The 24,663-nt window shown below is 35.9% G+C and overlaps 1 protein-coding gene across 2 annotated transcripts in view; it reads left to right on the top strand.

The window, feature by feature from the left end:
* Window positions 1-24,663, top strand: part of spri (Src homology 2 domain-containing protein sprint) — a 728,544-nt gene that overhangs the window by 268,416 nt on the left and 435,465 nt on the right. The window contains exon 1 of one of the 2 annotated variants that reach the window (XM_069823426.1): window positions 23,928-23,971. The exons of the other annotated variant lie outside the window; for it this stretch is intronic. Coding sequence (XP_069679527.1) covers window positions 23,943-23,971 — 29 coding nt within the window. The 5' untranslated portion in view covers window positions 23,928-23,942. Of the gene's footprint in view, window positions 1-23,927; window positions 23,972-24,663 lie in introns of those variants that run through there. 2 annotated transcript variants of the gene reach the window in all.

The raw sequence follows: 24,663 nt of genomic DNA, 5'->3' as shown, positions 1-24,663 counted from the left end.
TGTTCTGTCTAGTAGACAATGAATGGAAGTGAATTTCAGGGGCCAAAAAGCTCTGCGATACTAACGTACAACTACTTCCTCTTTGTTTTATATAAATCCAACTTCAACTTTCAGATATCTTCGAACGTTTCAAACCATGAATAGTAGCTTATATAAAGTGCAATGAATAATATATTTTGATTTATAATTTAAAAAAAATTTATATGATGTATTTCATAGCTTTGCGTTAAAACTGTTTTTATTGTGCCTCCTCCTAGATGTATTATAGTCTGGTTGAATGCAAGATCGTTAGATGGCAGCGTTAGCGAGCTTTGCTGCACGACCAGTCGGTTTCTGTTTCCCGCCCCTTGCGCTGATTCAGAGGAGGATCTCCTCTCTCTCCGTTCATTTACTTGCTTTAAAACTCTGCTTCTTTCTCTGGCCGCTAGCGCGCTGTTGTCTATGTGTGTTAACTGCAGTAAAGGAGGAATGGATTGACTTTCCTCCACACAAACAATCTCGCATCTTTCTCACAGTTTTCTAGCAGCACATGAGCGCGCATCGTTTAAAACTCGATCACTCGAGGTTTTGTTATAGCTGTGAACTTAAAAATTATCGAATCTTCCTCGAATTTCAAGGCATATATTTCATTTGGTATTTACTTTCAAAAGAAGAAAAATGTGAGGAGAACGTTCCTCCCTTCCCTCCCCCGACGAACCGCCACTGAGTTGTTGACAGTAATATCTGTAGCTTTATTATTCTATGTTAGGTGGGTCCATAGAGCGTTGAATGCTGAACAGAAGTGGGAAATAGTGAAATGTTACCCTGAGATTATCCTGTGTTTTTAGGGATGGAGCAAAGTTTTGAGGAAGAATGTTTCTGTGAACGAGACATGGATTCATCACTTACAATCTCAAACCTAACGTTAACCAATAGAGTGAAGACATTTTTCTTCTTCTACCCAAAAAGGTTTCTAGCCCACAAATCTGCTAGAGACCTTACAGCTTCAATATTGATACGTAGGAATTATCATGGTTGAAACACAGTATCACAATCAAGGCTCTATTCTATATTATCCCAATCTTCTAAGACAGTGATGTCAAAGCAAGCGCATTTTTCTGAACTTGACGTCGTGCGCGGGCATCAAGCGCTAGGTATGGAAGGAGCAAGGATTATGTATATGAATAAGGAGCATGTTAGATTAAGAAAATAGTGGTGTACAAACTTCAAACAGAAAGCGAAATTTAATGTCGTTATTATATATGGCTATTTGCTGTTTGATATTATCCATATTGTCTGTAAAACAAAGTACTAACACCAATTTCTTAATATTACAGTTAATAACATAATAAAGAGTTAAGAAGGAATATTCACATAAATTTCATAGTAGTAAAACTGTACTATATTAAGTTAACGAAACATCATTCCTAAAGAAAGTGATATCCCAAAGAAAGACATTAAATATGGCATGGTAAGTTGGAATTGATATTGATGGCATCTTTAGCTTTCTAAAAGTAATCAATAAACAAATCAAAACAATATTACAGTACAAAGCAAAGTACCTAGGTATATGTTTCAACTGTAACTAATATTATGTAACAAAACCCGTATCGCATTATGCTTTTAAGGTGATATTGGTGCGCAACTTCCTATCATCAGAATATTAAATTATTTTCTCGAAATCTGCTGAAGCTATAAAGCTGACGTTTTTACAACACATGGGCACATATCTTTGTTTATGATGTAACAGTAGTTCCTTTGTTAAATAATTTTCTTACAAACATTTTCCATGCGAATATTTTCAAAATTTCCAAAACGTATCTTCAGTAATATATATTTACGATATATTAGATTTACGAAAACATTGTTTCAGTACCTGTAAGGCTACTAAATAAATATATCTGAAAATTTCACCTTTCTGCAAAACGTTGAGAAAATACTGCATTTGAATAAAAAGGAAACTCGTGAAAAAATGAGCATTAAAATTGAAACGTAAATCCTTATAATGTACTTATACTTCTCAGACAAACCAAAAAATTAACATGGATATAGTTTTATTAAGTTCTCTTATCTTTATCCATTGAATCAGTGCTGGTCATCCCTGTATATAGCTCGACCAAGCAGCATATACTACCTCTCTCGTCTCTCTCTTTCCTTTCCGCTGTAAAGCGCTCAGGCTCTCCTGAGCTCTAAAGCGCGCGCTTGCCCATATGGGCATCAGTTGACATGACTGTTCTAAGACGACTGCAGAAAAACTGTAGCTGAAGAGGCAAAGGTCATCCTTCAAACAGAAAGTTTAATGCAAGTGTCATCTACCATATATCTCATATTTAGCTCAAACCGCAATCAGGACTTCAAGGAGAGGTAATTCTAGAGCGACAATATTGAGATGAAATAATTGAATAAAAGATTTCAGTCAAAGGCTTCTGAATTTTATTTGAGGGAGGTAAAAATTTTCTGAATGTCACAAATAAGTATATTGAGTTGAAAAGGAGTTATACTAAAATTTATATATATTCCAAACAAATCCAATTATTTTTTTTTACTGTTGTGCTCTAAAATTTATCAACCTCTCAACTCTGATATATGGTAGTTGAATTTCGATTTTACTAGTTGTGGTATATCTAACTATTGTGAGAAGGAAATTTTCCCCTATATTCTTTCCGCCAGACCAAGTTCTTGCTTTGTTCGCCCCCTTGCTCACAACTTCGAGATCTGTACGTGTATTACACATTCAGTATTACCGTTAGCCATCAGCTCATCAAACGTAAGTTGTAAGTTGTGTAACCTTCTATAGCTATGATGTTGGCTCCAAAACAGCGCCATAAACATAAATTCATTCTGATTAAGAAACAGCAGCTGACAAATTTATCCTGGGAATTTTACTAATATAATCTAAATGTCCAGCGTTAAAATACTGTAAATAGCAAAGTCAGTGTTTGTGAAAGTATTAGTTAAAATATTGTAAATAGTAAAGTTGGTGTTTGTGAAAGTTCAAGTTAAAATATTGTAAATAATAAAGTCCGTATTTGTGAAAGTGTTAGTTAAAATATTGTAAATAGTAAAGTCAGTGTTTGTGAAAGTATTAAATATTGTAAACCGTATATGTTAGTATTTCTCAAAGTGCTGGTGTTAGTATTACGTGCGTAAGTTACACATTTTTTTTTTGCATGTAAAAATCACTGTAACATCTTCAGAAAGAGTACATACGCATGCTCAAGGGGCATTCCACAAAATTTTAAGACATTTTATTAATTAATATGATAATAAGTTAAAAGACAAAAAGAAAAACAAAGATATTACAATAATTGAAATTATTTTATATTTTCTCTCTAAAAATATTTTTGATTGATTTTTTAAATAAGGAGCATTAGCAAATTGACTGTTTGGTAATTTAACTGTTATCTTATTACAGAGCTCTGGACTGTAATTATAAGGTACAGTTGTACATTTAAATTTAAAGGAAATCAATGCAAAAATAGTAATAAATATTCACGCGAATAACCATATTGAATAGATTATGAAGTAGATAACTCATATATTTTCTCCAATATTTATAGCCACTTGGATATATTCATATTCGTAAGGATCCTAATAAGGTTGGTTTTATTGGTATTTTGTAACCTATTAGAGATGCAGTTAAGCTTTTTACTAGAACAATATTTAATTAATTCTACTAATTGGCTTATTTCACGAATGAAATCAAGGATCAATTTTGATATTATTAAACTATATAAATTAGAAATGTAAACGGAGTTTAACCGCTAAAGTATTCTGAAGCATATGTTGTCTGATCTTTTAGTTTTATATTTATGTGAATGGAAATTAAATATATTTTGTTTTTTTTTTTTTATGAACGAAATTCAATAAGACGGTTGTTATAAATTTGATGGATATCAAATACTTTAAATTCAGAATACAACAGTTCTGAGGGACAATCAAGAGACTTATTAAGACAGGCTATTTTTATTACCTATTCTTCTCTGTAGCAGTGTTATTGGCATGAGGGAGGCACAACTCCATCCTGTTACACCATACTGTAATATAGCTTGTACTAATGCAAGGTAAATCAGTCAAAGTATGGATAGTCAAATAATTTCGTATAATAATAAAATTGTGAATAATTTTTCTTAATTTATTCTACTATTTAGCAAATCAGATTGAATTGTAGGCCTGAGGGATATTTTACGAAAGTATGAACCTCTGTAATGAAGACAAAAGATCATACATAATAATTGCAGGTCCGAAATAAATCGCTAAATGCATACTTTTACAGACACTGAACGTAGCGCTGACTCTGTGGCATTCCACAGATTCTTTATGGGTTTGCTAACTCTTGAGCCGGTCGTGCACATGTCATGCGTTTAATTGTACGCGTGGCGGTGACAGGTAGCCTACAGATAGACACTTGTTACGACATTCAGTCGGCAGACTCAATTTCCTGGTGTCAGGCACAGGGACCGAACCACATCACACCCGCTGGTGCTTACGTCGGCCTTTGTCCTGCAACCCTTTCGACTTATCTCGCTTCATACACATTGCATCTCTTGAAATAGCAAACACGTTTTCTTTTTGCGTCAGTGCTCGTATTTCCCCGAGGCTGTAAATCAACTCGGGACTCGAGAAAGTAAATTAGGACTTTTAAATTGCAGTATAAAATACCCCACCGACTTCTACCACCACCACCACCACCACCACCAGATTAATCCAGTCTCTATCATCATATCCCACCTCCCTCAAATCCATTTTAATATTATTCTCACATCTACGTCTCGGCCTCCCCAAAGGTCTTTTTCCCTCCGGCCTCCCAACTAACATTCTATATGCATTTCTGGATTCGCCCATACGTGCTACATGCCCTGCCCATCTCAAACGTCTAGATTTAATATTCCTAATTATGTCAGGTGAAGAATACAATGCGTGCAGTTCTGTGTTTTGTAACTTTCTCCATTCTCCTGTAACTTCATCCCTCATAGCCTCAAATATTTTTCTAAGCACCTTATTTTCAAACATCCTTAACCTATGTTCCTCTCTCAAAGTGAGAGTCCAAGTTTCACAACCATAAAGAACAACCGGTAATATAACTGTTTTATAAATTCTAACTTTCAGATTTTTTGACAGGAGACTGGATGATAAAAGCTTCTCAACCGAATAATAATATTCAGTGTTTAATTTCCTCCCGAGTATCATTTATATCTGTTACTGTTGCTCGCGGCATTTGAATTTTTCCTCCTCTTCAAAAGAAATTTCCAATTTTTATGTTTCCATTTCGCACAATATTCTGGTCACGAGACATAATCATATACTTTCTCTTTTCGGGATTTACTTCCAAACCGTGTCTCTTTATTTGCTTCAAATAAATTTCCGTGTTTTTCCTAGTCGTTTGTGGATTTTCTCCTAATATATTCACGTCATCCGCATAGACAAGCAGCTGATGTAACCCGTTCAATTCCAAACCCTCTCTGTTATCCTGTACTTTCCTAATGGCCTACTCTAGAGCAAAGTTAAAAAGTAAAGGTGATAATGGATCTCCTTGCTTTAGCCCACAATAATAATAATAATAATAATAATAATAATAATAATAATAATAATAATAATAATAATAATAATAATAATAAAAATAAAGTATACATAAACGACATTGTCACTATAAGACCTTAGTTACCTACATATTTATCGTGAGATTTTGTGCCACTTTTTAAATCTTAATTGTGTAAATTAATCCTGCTTTTTAGTAGAAGGCATATTATTCGTACAAGTAAAAATTAACTAGATAACTAGAGATGAACAAAGTAACTGTCGCTCTCGCTCGCTGTGTTCGTTGCATTTGTCTTTCGAGTTTCGTCTCGTCATTCTCGTGCACTTCGTGTCTCGCTCATCATTCTCGAAATAGCATTTAGTCGGCGTGGAAAGATTTCGTAACTTTGAATAACATACATCATTGAAATAAATGTTTAAACGAGACAAAGGGACAAAACAGAACAGTATCTTAGTTATCAAAATGTTCTGGTTCTATTATATGATATTATCTATGGTTATATAAATATAAAAAAGATTCTCAAATAAATTTCCATTTCTAAGAAACATAAAATATAACGTTAGTATCTTTGTACTTGAGAATGCACACTTGATCTCAAACATATGAAAAGAAAATTCCTAGCTTTTTAATAAAGACCTAGTAATTAAATAAAGACTGGGCAACGGATTATTATAGACTGAAAGGTACAGATGATGTTTCAAATAGGCTACTTGATTGTTTATAGATATACAGTACGTACAACAGTTGCCAAAGTAGATGAAAGTCCAGTCAGGTATAAACAACTGTGGCGATTCGTGCTATCCACTGACTACTAATAGTTTAAATAAATTGAATATTAATTGTTACTTTGCGTTGTATTTTACAGAATGTTTACTTTCACCTCATTACCCATTTTTGACTTATACCATTTGTGTTCTCAACGGCTCATATTATGAGAACAGTGTAATGTAGTGAGCTAATTCATCTTTGCAGAGAATAACTATACTCAATATAAAAAGTTCATCATTTTGAAGCAATACTGGTAACGCTGCTTGTTGCGTTTGCCACGAGCATGCGAGTGTGTGTTAATATATTATGCTAAGAGTCTGGAATAACGAGACCGGCAACCCACTCGGCGCGTCTCGCAGGGAGGAGCCCGCCCAGGTGGAGTCGACGTAAAAGGACAGGAATCAGTACCGGACGACAAGCACATTAAGATGCCAGATCTTTGCCTCACAATTCAGCAAACAGTTGCAGCATTTGAAGTGCAGAATCTGAAACGAAGACTTTCAACTTGTTGAAATAAAATACGTACTTACTTACTTACTTACTTACTGGGTTTTAAGGAACCCGGAGGTTCATTGCCGCCCTCACATAAGCCCGCCATTGGTCCCTATCATGAGCAAGATTAATCCATTCTCTATCATCATATCCCACCTCCCTCAAATATTATCTTCCCATCTACGTCTCGGTCTCCCTAAAGGTCTTTTTCCCTCCGGCCTCCCAACTAACACTCTATATGCATTTCTGGATTCGCCCATACGTGCTACATGCCCTGCCCATCTCAAACGTCTGGATTTAATGTTCCTAATTATGTCAGGTGAAGAATACAATGCGTGCAGTTCTGTGTTGTGTAACTTTCTCCATTCTCCTGTAACTTCATCCCTCTTAGCCCCAAATATTTTCCTAAGCACTTTATTCTCAAACACTCTTAACCTATGTCCCTCTCTCAACGTGAGAGTCCAAGTTTCACTACCATAAATAACAACCGGTAATATAACTGTTTTATAAATTCTAACTTTCAGATTTTTTGACAGCAGACTGGATGATAAAAGCTTCTCAACCGAATAATAACACGCATTTCACATATTTATTGTGCTTAATTTCCTCGCGAGTGTCATTTATATTTGTTACTGTTGCTCCAAGATATTTGAACTTCTCCACCTCTTCAAAAGATAAATTTCCAATTTTTATATTTCCATTTCGTGCAATATTCTCGTCACGAGACATAATCATATACTTTGCCTTTCCGGGATTTACTTCCAAACCTATCTCTTTACTTGCTTCCAGTAAAATTCCCGTGTTTTCCCTAATCGTTTGTGGATTTTCTCCTAACATATTCACGTCATCTACATAGCTGATGCAACCCGTTCAATTCCAAACCCTCTCTGTTATCCCGGACTTTCCTAATGGCATACTCTAGAGCAAAGTTAAAAAGTAAAGGTGATAGTGCATCTCCTTGTTTTAGCCCACAGTGAATTGGAAACGCATCTGACAGAAACTGACATACGAACTCTGCTGTACGTTTCATTACTAGTACTAAAATGTAAATATAATGGCATACTTTCTCTTAGTATTTCGAACTTCTCTATCATTCCCAATCAATTAATTTTAATTATAAGGTAGAGTTATCACTTGCTTGCAGACTCTCCATCAATCCTAAACAGATGGAAAAACTATTTTGCGCAACTACTAAATGTACATAGGCCAAATAGAAATGATCGGGACGAAATTGAAATACAAACTGCTGAGCCATTTATACCCGAACCCACGCTTTCAGAAGTCGAAATTGCGATAGAAAATCTGAAAAAGTACAAGTCTCCAGGTATCGATCAGATTCCAGCAGAATTAATACAAGAGGGTGGAAGTGCATTATATAGCGAAATTTATAAACTTGTACTTGCTATTTGGGAAAAGGAAATTGTACCAGATCAATGGAAGGAGTCCATAATTGTACCTATTTTTAAAAAGGGGGACAAAACCAACTGTGGTAACTTTCGAGGAATATCACTTCTGTTGACGTCGTACAAAATTTTGTCCAATATTCTTTTGAGGAGATTAACTCCGTACGTAGATGAAATTATTGGGGATCATCAGTGCGGTTTTCGGCGTAATAGATCGACTATTGATCAGATTTTTTGTATTCGGCAGATAATGGAGAAAAAATGGGAGTATAAGGGTACAGTACATCAGTTATTCATAGATTTCAAAAAGGCATATGACTCGGTTAAGAGGGAAGTATTATATGATATTCTTATTGAATTTGGTATTCCCAAGAAACTAGTTCGATTAATTAAAATGTGTCTCAGTGAAACATACAGCAGAGTCCGTATAGGTCAGTTTCTATCTGATCCTTTTCCAATTCACTGCGGGCTAAAGCAGGGAGATGCACTATCACCTTTACTTTTTAACTTCGCTATAGAATATGCCATTAGGAAAGTTCAGGATAACAGGCAGGGTTTGGAATTGAACGGGCTACATCAGCTTCTTGTCTATGCGGATGACGTGAATATGTTAGGAGAAAATACACAAACGGTTAGGGAAAACACGGAAATTTTACTTGAAGCAAGTAAAGCGATCGGTTTGGAAGTAAATCCCGAAAAGACAAAGTATATGATTATGTCTCGTGACGGGAATATTGTACGAAATGGAAATATAAATATTGGAGATTTATCCTTCGAAGAGGTGGAAAAATTCAAATATCTTGGAGCAACAGTAACAAATATAAATGACACTCGGGAGGAAATTAAACGCAGAATAAATATGGGAAATGCGTGTTATTATTCGGTTGAGAAGCTCTTATCATCCAGTCTGCTCTCCAAAAATCTGAAAGTTAGAATTTATAAAACAGTTATATTACCGGTTCTTCTATATGGCTGTGAAACTTGGACTCTCACTCTGAGAGAGGAACATAGGTTAAGGGTGGTTGAGAATAAGGTGCTTAGGAAAATATTTGGGGCTAAGCGGGATGAAGTTACAGGAGAATGGAGAAAGTTACACAACACAGAACTGCACACATTGTATTCTTCACCTGACATAATTAGGAACTTGAAATCCAGACGTTTGAGATGGGCAGGGCATGTAGCACGTATGGGCGAATCCAGAAATGCATATAGAGTGTTAGTTGGGAGACCGGAGGGAAAAAGACCTTTAGGGAGGCCGAGACGTAGATGGGAGGATAATATTAAAATGGATTTGAGGGAGGTGGGATATGATGATAGAGACTGGCTTAATCTTGCACAGGATAGGGACCGATGGCGGGCTTATGTGAGGGCGGCAATGAACCTTCGGGTTCCTTAAAAGCCATTTGTAAGTAAGTAAGAGTTATCAGCAATGCTAGGACGTTGGTAGCAAAACTATTAAGTTGTGTGAACTTGGATTGTATCTCTACCGAATGAAAAGTAATAGCGCACCTCTTAATGTCAGTGAACCAGAACGACAAACATGTAAAGCCGGGTGGTAACAAAACATATGCTTCAATAATCCACAGTCTTACTTACTTACTTGCAAATGGCTTTTAAGAAACCCGCAGGTTCATTGTCGCCCACACATAAGCCCGCCATCGATCCCTATCCTGTGCAAGATTAATCCAGTCTCTATCATTATATCCCACCTCCCTCAAATTAATTTTAATATTATCCTCCCATATACGTCTCGGCCTCCCCAAAGGCCCTTTTCCCTCCGGCCTCCCAACTAACACTCTATATGCATTTCTGGATTCGTCCATACGTGCTACATGCCCTGACCATCTCAAACGTCTGGATTTAATGTTCTTAATTATGTTAGGTGAAGAATACAACGCATAATCGTCCACAGTCTTAGAACAGTAAACTAATAAACGAATAATATAAAAAATAATTTGTAATTATAAACTTCATAAATCCCAAACTAAAATAATTTACCCATCATCAACCTTGTTCAACATCTACTTGGATGATTTGAAGAAGAACTGTTTTCAGAACATGGAAGGAGTAAAATTAGGAGGAAGAAGAATAAAGTGCATAAGATTTGCGGGTGATATGACGTTGTTAGCAGAAGAGGAGATGATACTAAGGGATTTGCTATTGGAGCTAAATGACAGCTGTTAGCAGTATGGAATGAAGATAAATGCAAAAAAGTCGAAGACCATGGTTGTTTCAAGAAAAATAAAGAAGGTAAACTTGCTAATTCTAAATGAGGCAGTAGAGCAAGTGGGCAGCTTCAAATACTTGGGGTGTACTATAAGCAGTAACATGAGCTGAAGCCATGAAGTCAAAAGGAGGATAGCAATGGCAAAGGAAGTTTTTAATAGAAAAAGGACTATTTTCTGAGGACCTCTAGAAAAAGAACTAAGGAACAGACTAGTGAAGTGCTTTGTGTGTAGTGTGGGATTATATGGGGCAGAAACATGGACATTACGACGAAGTGAAGAGAAACGAATAGAAACATTTGAAATGTGGATATGGAGAAGAATGGAGCGTGTGAAATGGACAGACAGAATAAGAAATGAAGTTGTATTGGAAAGAGTGGCTGAAGAAGGAATGATGCTGAAACTAATCAGAAAGAGAAAAAGGAATTGGTTGGGTCACTGGCTGAGAAGAATCTGTCTACTGAAGGATGCACTGGAAAGAATGGTGAACGAGAGAAGAGTTCAGGACAGAATAAGATATCAGATGATAGATGACATTAAGACATGTGGATCATATTCGGAGACTAAGAGGAAGGCAGAAAATAGGAAAGATTGAAGAATGCTGGGTTTGTAGTGAAAGACCTGCCCATGGGCAGAACAATTATTTATGTGTGTAGCCTATGTGTGTATATATGTACCTATGTATGTATGTATGTATGTATGTATGTATGTATGTATGTATGTATGTATGTATGTATGTATGTATGTATGTATGTATGTATGTATGCATGTATGTATGTATGCATATAAAAATAACATACAAAGTATACAATTATGATTCTAGCCTCATTATAACAAATAACAATGAACATTTTCGTTTTATCAAAATAAATACTCCTTTTATGTTCAGAAAAACTAAAACAGTATTTGTACTCTGAAAACATTCGTTCTGAGTCCCAAGATATTATTGGAGCAAATCTAAAATATAATACAGTATATCTTACTATCATCAGATGAATAACTACTTTGTGAATCTAATAGTGTACCTCGTATGTGGTATGTTTTCAAGAAAATGTTTCATTTCTATTGGAATGACAGCTAGGAAGTTCGAATCGTTATCCCGATGTTGAACTTGGACTGTAACGCAACCGAATACATAACAGCACGAGACGTCAACATTTAACGAAGAATAATCCGGGAAAAAATAAACGTATTACACACTCCTGTTTATATAGGCCTAATTATTTAATAACAGACGAGGTTACTTTTTTAGAATCATGCATAATATTAACATTACGTAAATAATACATTAATAACAGAATAGTTCACTTTGTTCAGAATCTAAAATATTAATATAAATTAACAATATTCTTCAAACTATTCACGACTCTACACAGCTCCACAGAATGCCACTATGCGTTGTTTATGTGAACCTTACTGTGTATCGTCTGTAGCGAACACAGGCGAGGCACGGATGACATCTATACTCCTCGCTTTACTCAATGGAAAACTACTGTTTTAGTACGAACTTTCTACCTATGGTTATCAACCAGAACGTCTTGCAATGCGTCCTATGACTTAAGAATTTGGAGGGACAGGAACATTCCTTAAGTACTGCAGCCCAAGTAGGCTTATTGTGGGGTTATGAGTAAAGCCCGTTTTTTAGGCTTACAACACTGAAATTAGTATAAGTATGCACGGGATATACAATATAGCACGTGTCCTTCAGAGAGACTCTGTGCACAATCATAAGAAATAACGCGCACTACATGGTCGCTGTACAACAGGTTTCTTACTCCTAAACAAGTACAGTATGCATCAATTTAGCAATGTTATGATATTATCAGGGAAAGGGAGTTCATGCCTTAAAAACGTGAAGAATATGTATGCATTTATGCCGTAAAAATAGATAAATATGCTACAAAATATGCATTATCAATCTGAGATTATTTTAACAGAATAATAAGGTATAGGTAACTTACGTTTAGTCTATGGATTTTGAAGTGCTTGCCTCATTGCTGAATGCTCCATTTATGCTGTTACAGTTCACAACTAAACAGTGACGTAGCCTATGTTTTTTGTTGTCATTCTTCGCCTATTGTCTCTCAGCATTGCTTTGTAGCGCGAAAAACTTCGTTCTATGTACTTTACAAGAAGTAAGAGGGGCTTGCACAAAAGCTGTGAGCTATTCTATAGAAAATTTTGTTGGTTTTTGGGGTGTTTTTCCTTCTAGAATATCTTGAATTTCTTTAAGTTGATAATAGCCAGGGTTTCTGGAAAAAATATTTGCTGTTTTCTCGTTCACTTTTTCTCCTACATTTCTTGGAACTGATGTTTAACTGGATATTGTTCTATCGAAATCTGCTAAAGACTGCAGTAAAGGAATACCAATTGCTAAAAACATAAAATTTATTTTGTCATACGTTAAAAGTGTTAAAATTGTTAAAAAAGGTATTTACCTTCGACAGACGGCCCGTTTCGACGCTATGTGTCGTCGTCTTCAGTGTCTCTTGAACTACTGGTGATCTTGACTTTGCGATGTGCAGTTGTCGATGGTAGGGGTGGGGGTGTGTTGCTCCTATTGTGGGGGTTGGCTGTTTGTATGTTATGATGTACTATGACGTCAAATAATGTGTGCGTATCGAAGTGTAGTTGTGTGTTAAGTATATATTGTGGGTGTGCTATTGTATTCTTATATATTTCGTACTGTTCTAGGATGTTTAACTGTGAACTTTTTGATGTGATGTGTAAAATTTCCATATCTGTTTCTATATTATTGTAGTCATGATTATTGTTGATAATGTAATCTGCATAATTTGATGTGATGTAAGGTTTGGTTATAGCTTTAATATGTTCATTATATATTGTATGAAAGGATCTTCTTGTCTGTCCTATGTAAAAATGTGGGCAACTATTGCATTTTAATTTGTAAACTCCAGTTGAATTATATTTATTTGAATGTTTAGTGTGGTCATTTAAGTATTTCTGTGTTGTATTATTTGTTTTGTATGCAATTTTGTACTTTAGTTTTCTGAATGAAGTTGCAATTTTGTGAGTATTAGTATTGTGATATGTTAATGTTATGTATTTATTCTCGCGTGCTGTTTGTGTTGGTTTGTTCTGTTTTTGTTTTGCCTTTTATATTAGTGTGTCTATTATGTTAGGGTTGTATCCATTGTCTTGTGCTATATATTTTATTGTGTTTAATTCTTCAGTGTAGTTGTCATTGTTCATTGGTATATTAATTAATCTGTGTGTCATTGTACGGAAAGCTGCATGTTTATGTTGTATGGGATGATTTGATGAATTGTGTATATGTGTTGTAGTTGTAGTAGGTTTTCTGTATATTTTGAATTCGTGTCTGTTATTTGTTTTGGTTATGGTGATGTATAAGAAGTTTATAGCTTGCTTATGTTCCATTTCTACTGTATAAAGCACAAAATTGCATACAAAACAAATAATACAACACAGAAATACTTAAATGACCACACTAAACATTCAAATAAATATAATTCAACTGGAGTTTACAAATTAAAATGCAATAGTTGCCCACATTTTTACATAGGACAGACAAGAAGATCCTTTCATACAATATATAATGAACATATTAAAGCTATAACCAAACCTTACATCACATCAAATTATGCAGATCACATTATCAACAGTAATCATGACTACAATAATATAGAAACAGATATGGAAATTTTACACATCACACCAAAAAGTACACAGTTAAACATCCTAGAATAGTACGAAATATATAAGAATACAATAGCACACCCACAATATATACTTAACACACAACTACAGTTCGATACGCACACATTATTTGACGTCATAATACATCATAACATACAAACAGCCAACCCCCACCATAGGAGCAACACACCCCCACCCCTACCATCGACAACTGCAAATCGCAGAGTCAAGATTACCAGTGGTTCAAGAGACACTGAAGACGACGACACATAGCGTCGAAACGGGCCGTCTGTCGAAGATAAATACCTTTTTTAACAATTTTAACACTTTTAACGTATGGCAAAGTAAATTTTATGTTTTTAACAAAGTGTTAACGAGAACTTTAATCAATGACCGACCAATTGCTAACTTGAGAGGCTCCCTATGAGGGATTCATCGTTACGTTCAAAATTCATAAACATAAATTAGTCGTGTTTACGAGGTTACACACTTTTAGAAATGAGGGAAAGACAAATAAAAATACATAATATGCAGTTTCTCTGCATAAATGTTAAAGTATGATGCTTTTATAAATAAAGGCAAAATATGCACTTTTATGCATAATAAAAATTAAATTATTGTATTCAGAAATTTGTGATGCATGTAGATAATATTTCAGCATATTCACACAACGCTAGAGAAAAAATATACAAATGCATGAATTTCCTTTCCCTAGATATTATGCACTAAGGTGCCTAAAACAAGTGTACGACAGTACAGAAGTGGGTATAGGAATTCGGAAGATAGTATGTCTGTGTAATTGGCGACATAAGTGTGTGTACTTTATGTAAGACTGATATAGGCCCTAATATGTTCTGAAAGATGGTATTTGCAGCAACACTGTAATTAAAAAAACATAAGCCATTTTAAATTGATAGAAAGAAGTAAGTCTCTTTCTTTAAAATTGGAAGCATTCCACAAAAGTCTGGCATCTCCCATTGCAAACCACGAAGCAGGGGGGAGTCTGATTTCTCTCACCTGAGATCAATACTGGATGTTGGAGATGAAGGTCAGTTCTGCGGATCGCGTCCCAGTCCATCGTTTATTCATGCTCTGATTGACGGCGCTTCGCTCAGCTCTCCGGTACTCATATCAGTTCTTTGACGTCTGAAATTGGATCTGGCAACGAAGGGTACGTCTTGTGAAGGGTGGGATGAAAACAGAGGCAATGGACCGGGGAGACAAATGAAAGTTTCAGGGAAACTTTCGGGCTACGAAGCGCAACAGTTTTCAGAACTCTGTGGAAGCGGCCGTGTAGAAAATAGGAGTCACGGGGGCAACTGAGTCATTTATTACATAAATTATTACTTATTTGAATGACATCCGGCTACCACAAGTTGCATGGACGAATTACTCCGAAGAAGAAAAAGAATAACAGGAAGAGAATAGGAACACCGTGCGCTGGGACTCCGTTCGGACGTGGGTTCGAATCTCAATTTGGTGATTCCCTTGTTTAATCAGTTTATGTACCTGTTTAATACTTGTTTATTATCTATGATAATAATTATTATTCATTCATTCAGTCATTCATTCATAGTGTTCTGCCCAAGGGCAGTTCTTTCACTGCAAGCCCAGCATTCTCCAGTCTTTCCTATTAATTATTATTGTCATTATATACTTAATATAATTATTAATCTATTATTATTATTACTATTTTTATTACTATTATTATTAGTGAAAAATAATTAAATTTAGACGTTTGAGATGGGCAGGACATGTAGCACGTATGGGCGAATCCAGAAATGCATATAGAGTGTTAGTTGGGAGGCCGGAGGGAAAAAGACCTTTGGGGAGGCCGAGACGTAGATGGGAAGATAATATTAAAATGGATTTGAGGGAGGTGGGATATGATGATAGAGACTGGATTGATCTTGCACAGGATAGGGACCTATGGCGGGCTTATGTGAGGGCGGCAATGAACCTTCGGGTTCCTTAAAAGCCAGTAAGTAAGTATGTGAAAAATAATAATGTCACTTACCAAATTAGTCACAATGGTGTTTGTTTATAATAGTGACTGTTTCAATGCGATGAAACAGTGCATATTATTCTCAGCTTAAGTACGTGTTTAAATTCCCCTGTAAATATTTTTCAGGTTGCTGAAGCCCTCAGTAGACACATTTTTTTTCGATAAAAACAAGTATGGCCAACAGAAATAATTATTTCGTACTATATTACGACATAACCATTTATGTTGCCCATATCAGGTTGCATTGGAAGCTCGCGTTTTAAGATTATCTTTATGAAAAATTGTCAATGATGGCTTAGGTATATTTTTATTTAAAACTTCTCTTCTTTCAAAATGTTTTCTTCCCGAAAAAGAATAGGCGTACTCTGTCAATGAATTAATTATATCATTATTATTTCTCCCATCTATTTCTGTTTCCATTTTCCCGAAACACTGGACCACACTCGCTACTATACTACGAAGTACAATAGTACAACATCCTCGCATAAGTTATAAAGTGATACATAAGAGGAGAGGACAGTGTGGGCTGCTAAACACCGAGCATTTTTATTGTAATTAGAGAAGAAAAATTCGCTCCGGCGTCGGGGATCGAACTCGAGTCCTTGGTTCTACGTACCAAGCGCTTTAATCATTGAGCTACTCCGAAGTTCAATTCACACCACTGGATCGAATCCTCCTCCTCCTCTAGTGTTATTTCTTTGTGGTCTCACTCCACGTTCGACATGTTTGTTGACATATATTGAGTCAACTGCCATTATACAAGGAGCGCACTCAATTGAGTAACTTGGTGGCCGGATTCCACAGTATATATATATGCACTGTTGGGCGAGGAATCTACGCAAAGATTATTATTTTTTGGTCCTACAGAATTTTTCTGTTATGGTAACAATTGTAATTAGAGGAGAAAAATTCACTCTGTCGCCGATGATCGAACCCGGATCCTTGGTATTAATCTTTACGTAGATTCCTGGCCCAACAGTTCATATATATATATATATATATATACTGTGGAATTGTTCCGAAACGTTGGTTATAACTTATAACATTCTTTTCGTAAGGATGAAAACATGCACTCATATTGCATAATTTGCATTCGTGGTTTGGTTTATAGCAATTCTTTTTGCTGGATTCCATATCAGGAACCGCAACCTCATCGCCTATCCGATCTGTCTATTGCGCATGCGCTAAGCGTTGAACTTTATCCATTTACTTGTAATCAGGAGCGAAATATGCGAACAGCGTTTCAATTGCCACATTAATTACTCTTTTCATTTTAAATTAAATCTGTTGCAAAAAAAGCAACTCGAATTCATAAACAGTTTATAAACAAAATTTAATTTAATTTTTCCCCCAACAATTGTGGTGGCAGGGGAGAAACTGACATGCGAAATGCAGGACGCTGTATCGTTACCTAAGTCATACATCCAGGGAACACGTCAAACGCATGCATACGTCAGTTAATGTCGCTTCAGACCGAATTAAAACGTCTCATGTACTTGCTGTCATTTACATGAGGGACGAACGTCGCGACGTTACCACGAGCGCAGACAAGCGTGTCCTGTATTTGCAACAGTCACTCGAGTCAATGTCAGCTCTTGCTTGATAGCAACCCAGCTTAGTGCTCCCAAATGGTTTGACAAGTGTTTTGTAGTGGAGGGGACAGTTCTGACGCAATCTATAGCCCCTCTGGTTGCGAAAAACATCGACTTTTGACGTCGTTATCGCGGGATTAGGCCTATATCCTGGCAATCTCAAGTTAAATCGGTGGTAAGAATAGGATTACAACAACAGAATCCTTCACAAAACTCTCCCATGACCATTACACGGACTACTAGAATTATAATCCGTTCAAAAGGTGTTTAGAGTGAGTAGAAATAAATTTTAAGTAAACGAGGATAGTAGAATTATTGATTGCTTTCATTTTGTCTGGGACCCGTAGAGCGCACTGAATATGGTGCGATTATTTCCACAAGTAGAAATGGGAAAAGTGGTTTTGTTCCTGCAACTGGTGTACCTTTTCAGTTCACCTGAAATACCAGATCTCAAAAAACAGTTCTGAAATACTTTAACAGATGAACTGTAAGCTAAAACATTCTTAATAGTATACGTAGTATCAAGTAAAATGGTCTAAACCAGTGGTCGTCAGCACTCGCTGAAATGGGTAGAGTGCATGGAGGGTAAGGAACTCTGCTCCGTCGTGCACAAGGGATAGAGAGACAGCATACCCGCCAGCAGCGACGATTGCACCCTAGGGCAGTGTCTTGTCCGCGGGTAAGGACGCTAGCCCGAGCGTGCAGTGTTTTGATGACTGCTGGTCTAAACGACAGTATAGTCTCACCTAACATGCTGAAACTAGTTCCTGTGTTCCTCTTGTTCTAGTTTTCCAGAAATGTCACGTCCCAAACGGTAGTTTCGAAATATCATTTTAACGAATAAACTATGAGCTGAAATAGTGAAACCTGTATAGTGTTAATAAATGCTCCAGGAGATGAACGACATCGTCTAACACGTTACTACTGGTTCACATGTTCTACCTGTTCCAGTTTAGCTGAAATACCAACTCCAGGCAGTTTCGAAATAACAGTTTAACAAATGAACTTCGAGTTGAAACAGTCATAGCAGTTCAGCGTCAAAGAAGGTGATCTAGTCTAGGAGACTGAATGACGTCACATAACTCCTCGAAACTAGTCAACGTGTTCCACCTCTTCCACCCAAACAACAATTTCGAAATAACATTTTAAGAAATTAACTATGAACTGGAGGAATAGTAATACCAGTATAATGTTACGAAAATGATCTAGGAAGCTGAATGACATCATCTAACACGCCGAAACTAGTTTATATGTTCCACTTGTTACAATTCACCTGAAATATCACATTCCAAGCAACAATTCCGAAATAACAGTTCAACAAATGAACTGTAAGCTGGAACATTCGCACCAGTATAGCGTCAAGAAAGATGATACCTGTAGAAGACTACATATCACCTAACAGCCGAAGCTATCCACGTGTTCTGCTTGTTCCAGTTCACCTGAAGTATCACGTTACAAAGAACAGTTCCGAAATAACAGTTCAACAAATGAATTGTGATCTTGAACAGTCGTACTAGTATAGCGTCAAAGAAGATGATACCTGTAGAAGACTGCATATCACCTAACACGCCGAAGCTATCCACGTGTTCTACTTGTTCCAGTTCACCTGAAGTATCACGTTACAAAGAACAGTTCCGAAATAACAGTTCAACAAGTGAATTGTGATCTTGGACAGTCGTACCAGTATAGCGTCAAGGAAGATGACACCCGTAGAAGACTGCATAGGAGTTGTTTCAAGAAATTGATCAAACACTACAATCGAACAATAATATGTCAAAAAAAACTTCTTATTTGTTTTACTACTGTGTCTGATCATCGTAAATAAATTCAAAAAAATATATATATTATTCCCTCTGTATAATCCTTGTGTTACGGGTGAATTTTGTGCCATAATTCTCGTATATAAAAGTGAGATAAAGTGATGTACCTTTTTATCTAGCTCAAGAAATATCTTCATACATTATATTATGTCTATGCTTTAATTACGTTAAAAAGTTTCCCCCTCAATAACATTGTATATGACTTTCACCTAAGGCCTTTCAAACTTCGGTGCTGATCCTCACGTCAAAGTATAAAATTAGATTAACATCGCCGTACTTTCACTATGATATGCCCATGGTTTAAACTTCCTCGGGTAATGACACAGCATTTTGTTGCGGACAATTTTGGTTTTAAATTTCCATCTAATTCACTCTGCATAAAACGACTGGAAAGTTATAAAATATTCCAGGCAATAAAGTGCTCAGTGAGATTCGAATTTGATATCTTCTGGGTGTGAACACAGTGATTTATTGCCTGCTTCGTGAGATATATTCAATTACAGGAAGTGATCACTAAATCTTTTCTCTCTTTTCTACCACTCTATCTTGAGAGGCAGAACAAATTTATGTTATCTAAAAACGCTGTCTCTGTTACAGGAAATGATTCCTCGGATAGAATCACGAATATCATTCCGAACTAGTAGTAGCTGCATGAATCGGTTCTCTCTCACATCTTTCTGCCCGCTGTGGTTGTAATTAACTTCAGTTTACACTTCAAAGGGCTTTGCAGGAGGCCAGAATCACCTTCGCATACCTCACACATGCGGGACCAGGGGGAGGAGGAAATTGCGTAGAGTTTACGTCAGAGCTGCAACCCGCAAGTGGCCAGATACGCAGTTCGTTCTGCATGACAGAGAATGACCTCGTACTTGAGGGTCCTGCAGTGTGACCCACGAGGTCAGTTATTTCTTTCCTGTTTGGCAAATCAACGAAATCGAGGACTTCTCAAATATTCCAATCCTTCACTCGCAGTTCATTCCCTTCCCCATTAGCCTACTAAAAGCCTATGACAGTTTTAGTGATATTATTTCTTACGCAAGACAAAATTTTGTGTGATTTAGAGCATGGCAGTCACACTTCTTGGTCCAGTTCTCACACTACGTTTATCATTGGATCTGTATTCGAACTGGCCGAGGCGAGGGTTAGAAAATTCTTAGCACACTTACCTTATAAGATCGCGAACCCGAGTATACAAACATTCAACTCGTTGTACCGTTTCCTTTATGTGTATGTGTGCATGAAGACGCAAAGTGGCCTGCACGTTCACCAGACTTAACACCAATGGTCTTTCATTTGTGTGGAAATATCGACGAGCCCCGAAGACATGAAAGAGCGCATAACACAAGCATGTTCGGCGTTAAGCTCTGATGAAATTCAACGTGCAATGATTTCCGCTCAAAATCACTTTGCATCATGTATCAATGCTCAAGGTCACCACTTTGAACATATGATGTAATTCTGAACATATCATATAAGTTAGAGCAGCGTTTCTCAAACTGTGGTCCACGGACCACCTGTGGTCCTCGATGTCTGCCCTTGTGGTCCTTCAAAAAAGACAGAAGAAAAAATAAAATTCAATAGAATTGTGTATCACACTATAGCTGAAAATCTCAGAGTTTGTAAATGACACATGGCAATCGCCTTTCACTTTTTCTCCCAGTACTGACATTTTATGAACTTTATTTAACCTACCCGTCTATTGTCTTCCCACTCTACTCTCAGCAACAAAAGAGGGATTTAAAGCACTATGAACGTGGTGTTTCTCGCCATCTTTTCCGTGCAAATCTGGCGCTGTGCCTGTTACCCAGCTAGGGACCACCCGAATTCATAAGAGGACCAAAGTACCCAACCTTTTCATGTATTTATGACTTTCTTAAAGTTTTGCTCACACTCAGTCTGCACATTCAAATGGTCACGTGCTGTACGTCGTACACCAATAATAGAACATGCAAAATTGCATCTTTACTTTTTGAAAATCGGGCATGTTTCTGCATTATTTGTTTTATTTCTGTTTTTGCAAATGACGATATAAGAAATTTTCTTCTATTAACATTAACTTAATTAGTTAATACTAATATAAATTAATTGAATTAAATTAACTTTAATGAATTATTTCTACATTAAAATGTAAGTATACTGGTATTGAAATATGCTACATAGGCTAAATGATAAATTTGCTTTCGAAGGGATCAAGAGTAAGGTGGTCCGCGGAACTGTTCTGACTTAAAAAAGTGGCCCCACTTCAGAAAAGTTTGAGAAACACTGAGTTAGAGAAATGATTGACTTTTTATTTAACAAACATATTGTTCATAATTAACCTTCAGATATCTTCAATGTCCATTAAAACCAGTTTTTGTATGAGTCTTGCAATGCAATATTAAATGGTAAATAATAAATCGTATCAATCCATTTAAAATAATGAAATTTGTTTCCAAATTTCTCCTACATCTACAGCTATCACACAAATATCTATACCACAATAGGCCTATTACCCCCTTCACGCCAAACAACTTTTGTCTGAAGATTTGTCTTTTATCACTACAAATGACCGTGCTGTTCAGGTGATCTGTTTTAAATGCCTCATACGGTATATAAAGAGTGTTTATTTTCAATCATATGACTTATCGTTTTCAATTTACGTTAACACGCGTTAATATACGTTAAGTATTGAAAAAATAATCCATCCAACCAATGGTTCTACAGCTCATGTTTGAGTCTTCACCTGCCGAATTTTTTGCCTCCATAAATCTCTATTTTGTGCTGCCAGTTTCCAATTTCTGCAATGTAATAGACTAGTCGCTTCCTCCCTAATATTCCGATTTGCAAGTCCTTAGTCTTGAGCCATTTTCGTCGTCGTCGTTGAAAGCTACCATTCCGAGGCTTATTCGGTTTCTCAACAATTTAAAATTTTACGGGGTGGGGGAAAAAATAATATCTTGTATAAACGTTTTCGCCTTATTAGAGCATCTTTAGATGCAATTATTTGCAATATCTATATATCCTAAATCCTATATTATGATTACAATATTTTAATGTTACATCGCGGTTATATACACTAGTCTTATCAAATGTGTTAAAATCTATATATAAACATTTATTTATTTACATCGATCTCTTGAGCCTTATTATATTATGTTTTTTATGGTGCAGTGGTGTTATAAACTTGTTCCTTTATAAACTATATACCGTATATTGTTGTTGTTTTCTAATGCCAGGCGTTTGACAATAAAGTCATTTGACCTCTTGCACTCCAATATTTTTCAAAGATATTATCATGGTCAGCCAATGAAGCACAGATTTTGAGGTGTTCCGAATCCATTGCTTGGTTTGAGTTGCACAATGGGCAGTTAGGGGACTGATATATTCCAATTCCATGCAGGTGTTTGGCCAAACAGTCATGGCCTGTTGCCAATCTAAATGCAGCTACAGACGATTTTCGTGGTAAATCGGGAATTAACTATGGATTATGATGCAGAGAGTTCTATTTTTCCCTTGAGATTGTGTTATCAAATTTTGTTTGTTGAAGTCTAAGTATGTAGATTTAATAAATCTTTTCACAGGATTCCACAATGGGATGGTATTCTTTTATTGAATGATATTAATTGAGAGAGCATTTTAGTTATTTCTGCTGTTTGAGACGAAGGTGTGTGTTTAGAGACTATTGATGGAATAGCTGCTTTGGAATCTGGCATTCTTAAATTTATTGATGTGGCATAGAAGTATAAACTATATATGAATTATTACGTCTGTATTGATATCAATATATTATTAAAATTTATTATAAAATTAAATGTTAAAAAACACATATTAACTTTCGTTCAAATGTTGTATTTATCTTTATTTTTGCTAAAAGTCGTAAATTTGATTAAGGTTAAACATCTATTCATGTGACGATTATCGTCACTATTTCTTAAATTTGTGTTCTGTGAAAGTTGTTATTGAGTAGTTATGTTATGTACTTTTTGTATAGATTTTATTTAAGTTGCATATAGATTGGATCGACGTCTTCTTTATTCTTATAAACCGCTTCTCGATATAACAGTCCACCCACCTGTAAGCTCGGTGGTAAGGATTGCGATTTGTGCCGGAACTGGGAATTGAACCAAGCAGTAATGTCCAACTATATACTGTATTGTAAATTATCTTCCTTATTATTAGTTATCTTTACGTCACAAATTTGTAGATAGTCGAATAGTAAGTCTTTATTTATCAACTTCTTCCACACCTGATAATGAAAGTAAATCCATCTACCACATGTTTCCTTAACGATTTTCAGTACTGGTGAAAGTACAAACAAAAACTAGTCTCATTAGTAAGTCACTGTTGGTTTGTTTCTTAAAATGTAGGCTGAGTCTCTTGTCTAGCCACGTAATAGCATATCAGTTTTAACTTAACATATTTTTTTCTGTTTCTTTGCAGGTGAGTGTGCTCTGAGCAGTCCATGGTTTGCAAGAAGGGGCAGCTACTTCTGTGAGTGGTGCATGTTCCTATTTCAACAGTAAATAGACAGCATAACGAGTGTCGAAGACCTCTGAAATATCATAATGAAGCGCATACCTACATATAATATATGTATCTACAGACGTGGACAAATTATTAGACTAAATTAATTATATGTGCAACGAAGCTGTATTTATAGGTAGAAATAATGAACAAAAATGTATTTTGCACAGATATAATGAACAGAAAATTGTGTCTTGAGGTTACTAATATTTTGTGAACATTCCCTTATTCTTTATTAACACGTTGATTTTGTCAGGGATGCTGGAAACCAAAGTTTGACACTTTCTTTGAATATCAGCATCATTTAGCCAGATATCAGACAGTGCTTAAATGAGTCCATGTTTTGTTGTAAGCCTCTCTTTGTTCAATATCTTCTTCAATATAGATCGCAGATTTTCAATTTCGTTCATGTCCGGTCTTCTTTACAGGCCATGGGAGAATATCTTCTGCAGTATATAATTAAAATACCAGTAGTACCAACATAGCCAGAAAAAATATACTTAACCATTGGAAAAATATAACAGAAAATGTAAACAATCATATTTACAACAATAGAGACTCTGTGAATTATACTGATAGTTGATATGACGAATTATATTATGTTTCCAAGAAAACGTTTTAGTCTAATAATTTGTCCACCTCTGTACTTACCTATATGT

The sequence above is a fragment of the Periplaneta americana genome, chromosome 4 (genome assembly GCF_040183065.1).
Source record: "Periplaneta americana isolate PAMFEO1 chromosome 4, P.americana_PAMFEO1_priV1, whole genome shotgun sequence".
NCBI lineage: Eukaryota > Metazoa > Arthropoda > Insecta > Blattodea > Blattidae > Periplaneta > Periplaneta americana.
Note: the sequence above shows the minus strand (reverse complement) of the source record. Positions and strands in the feature narration are given on the sequence as shown.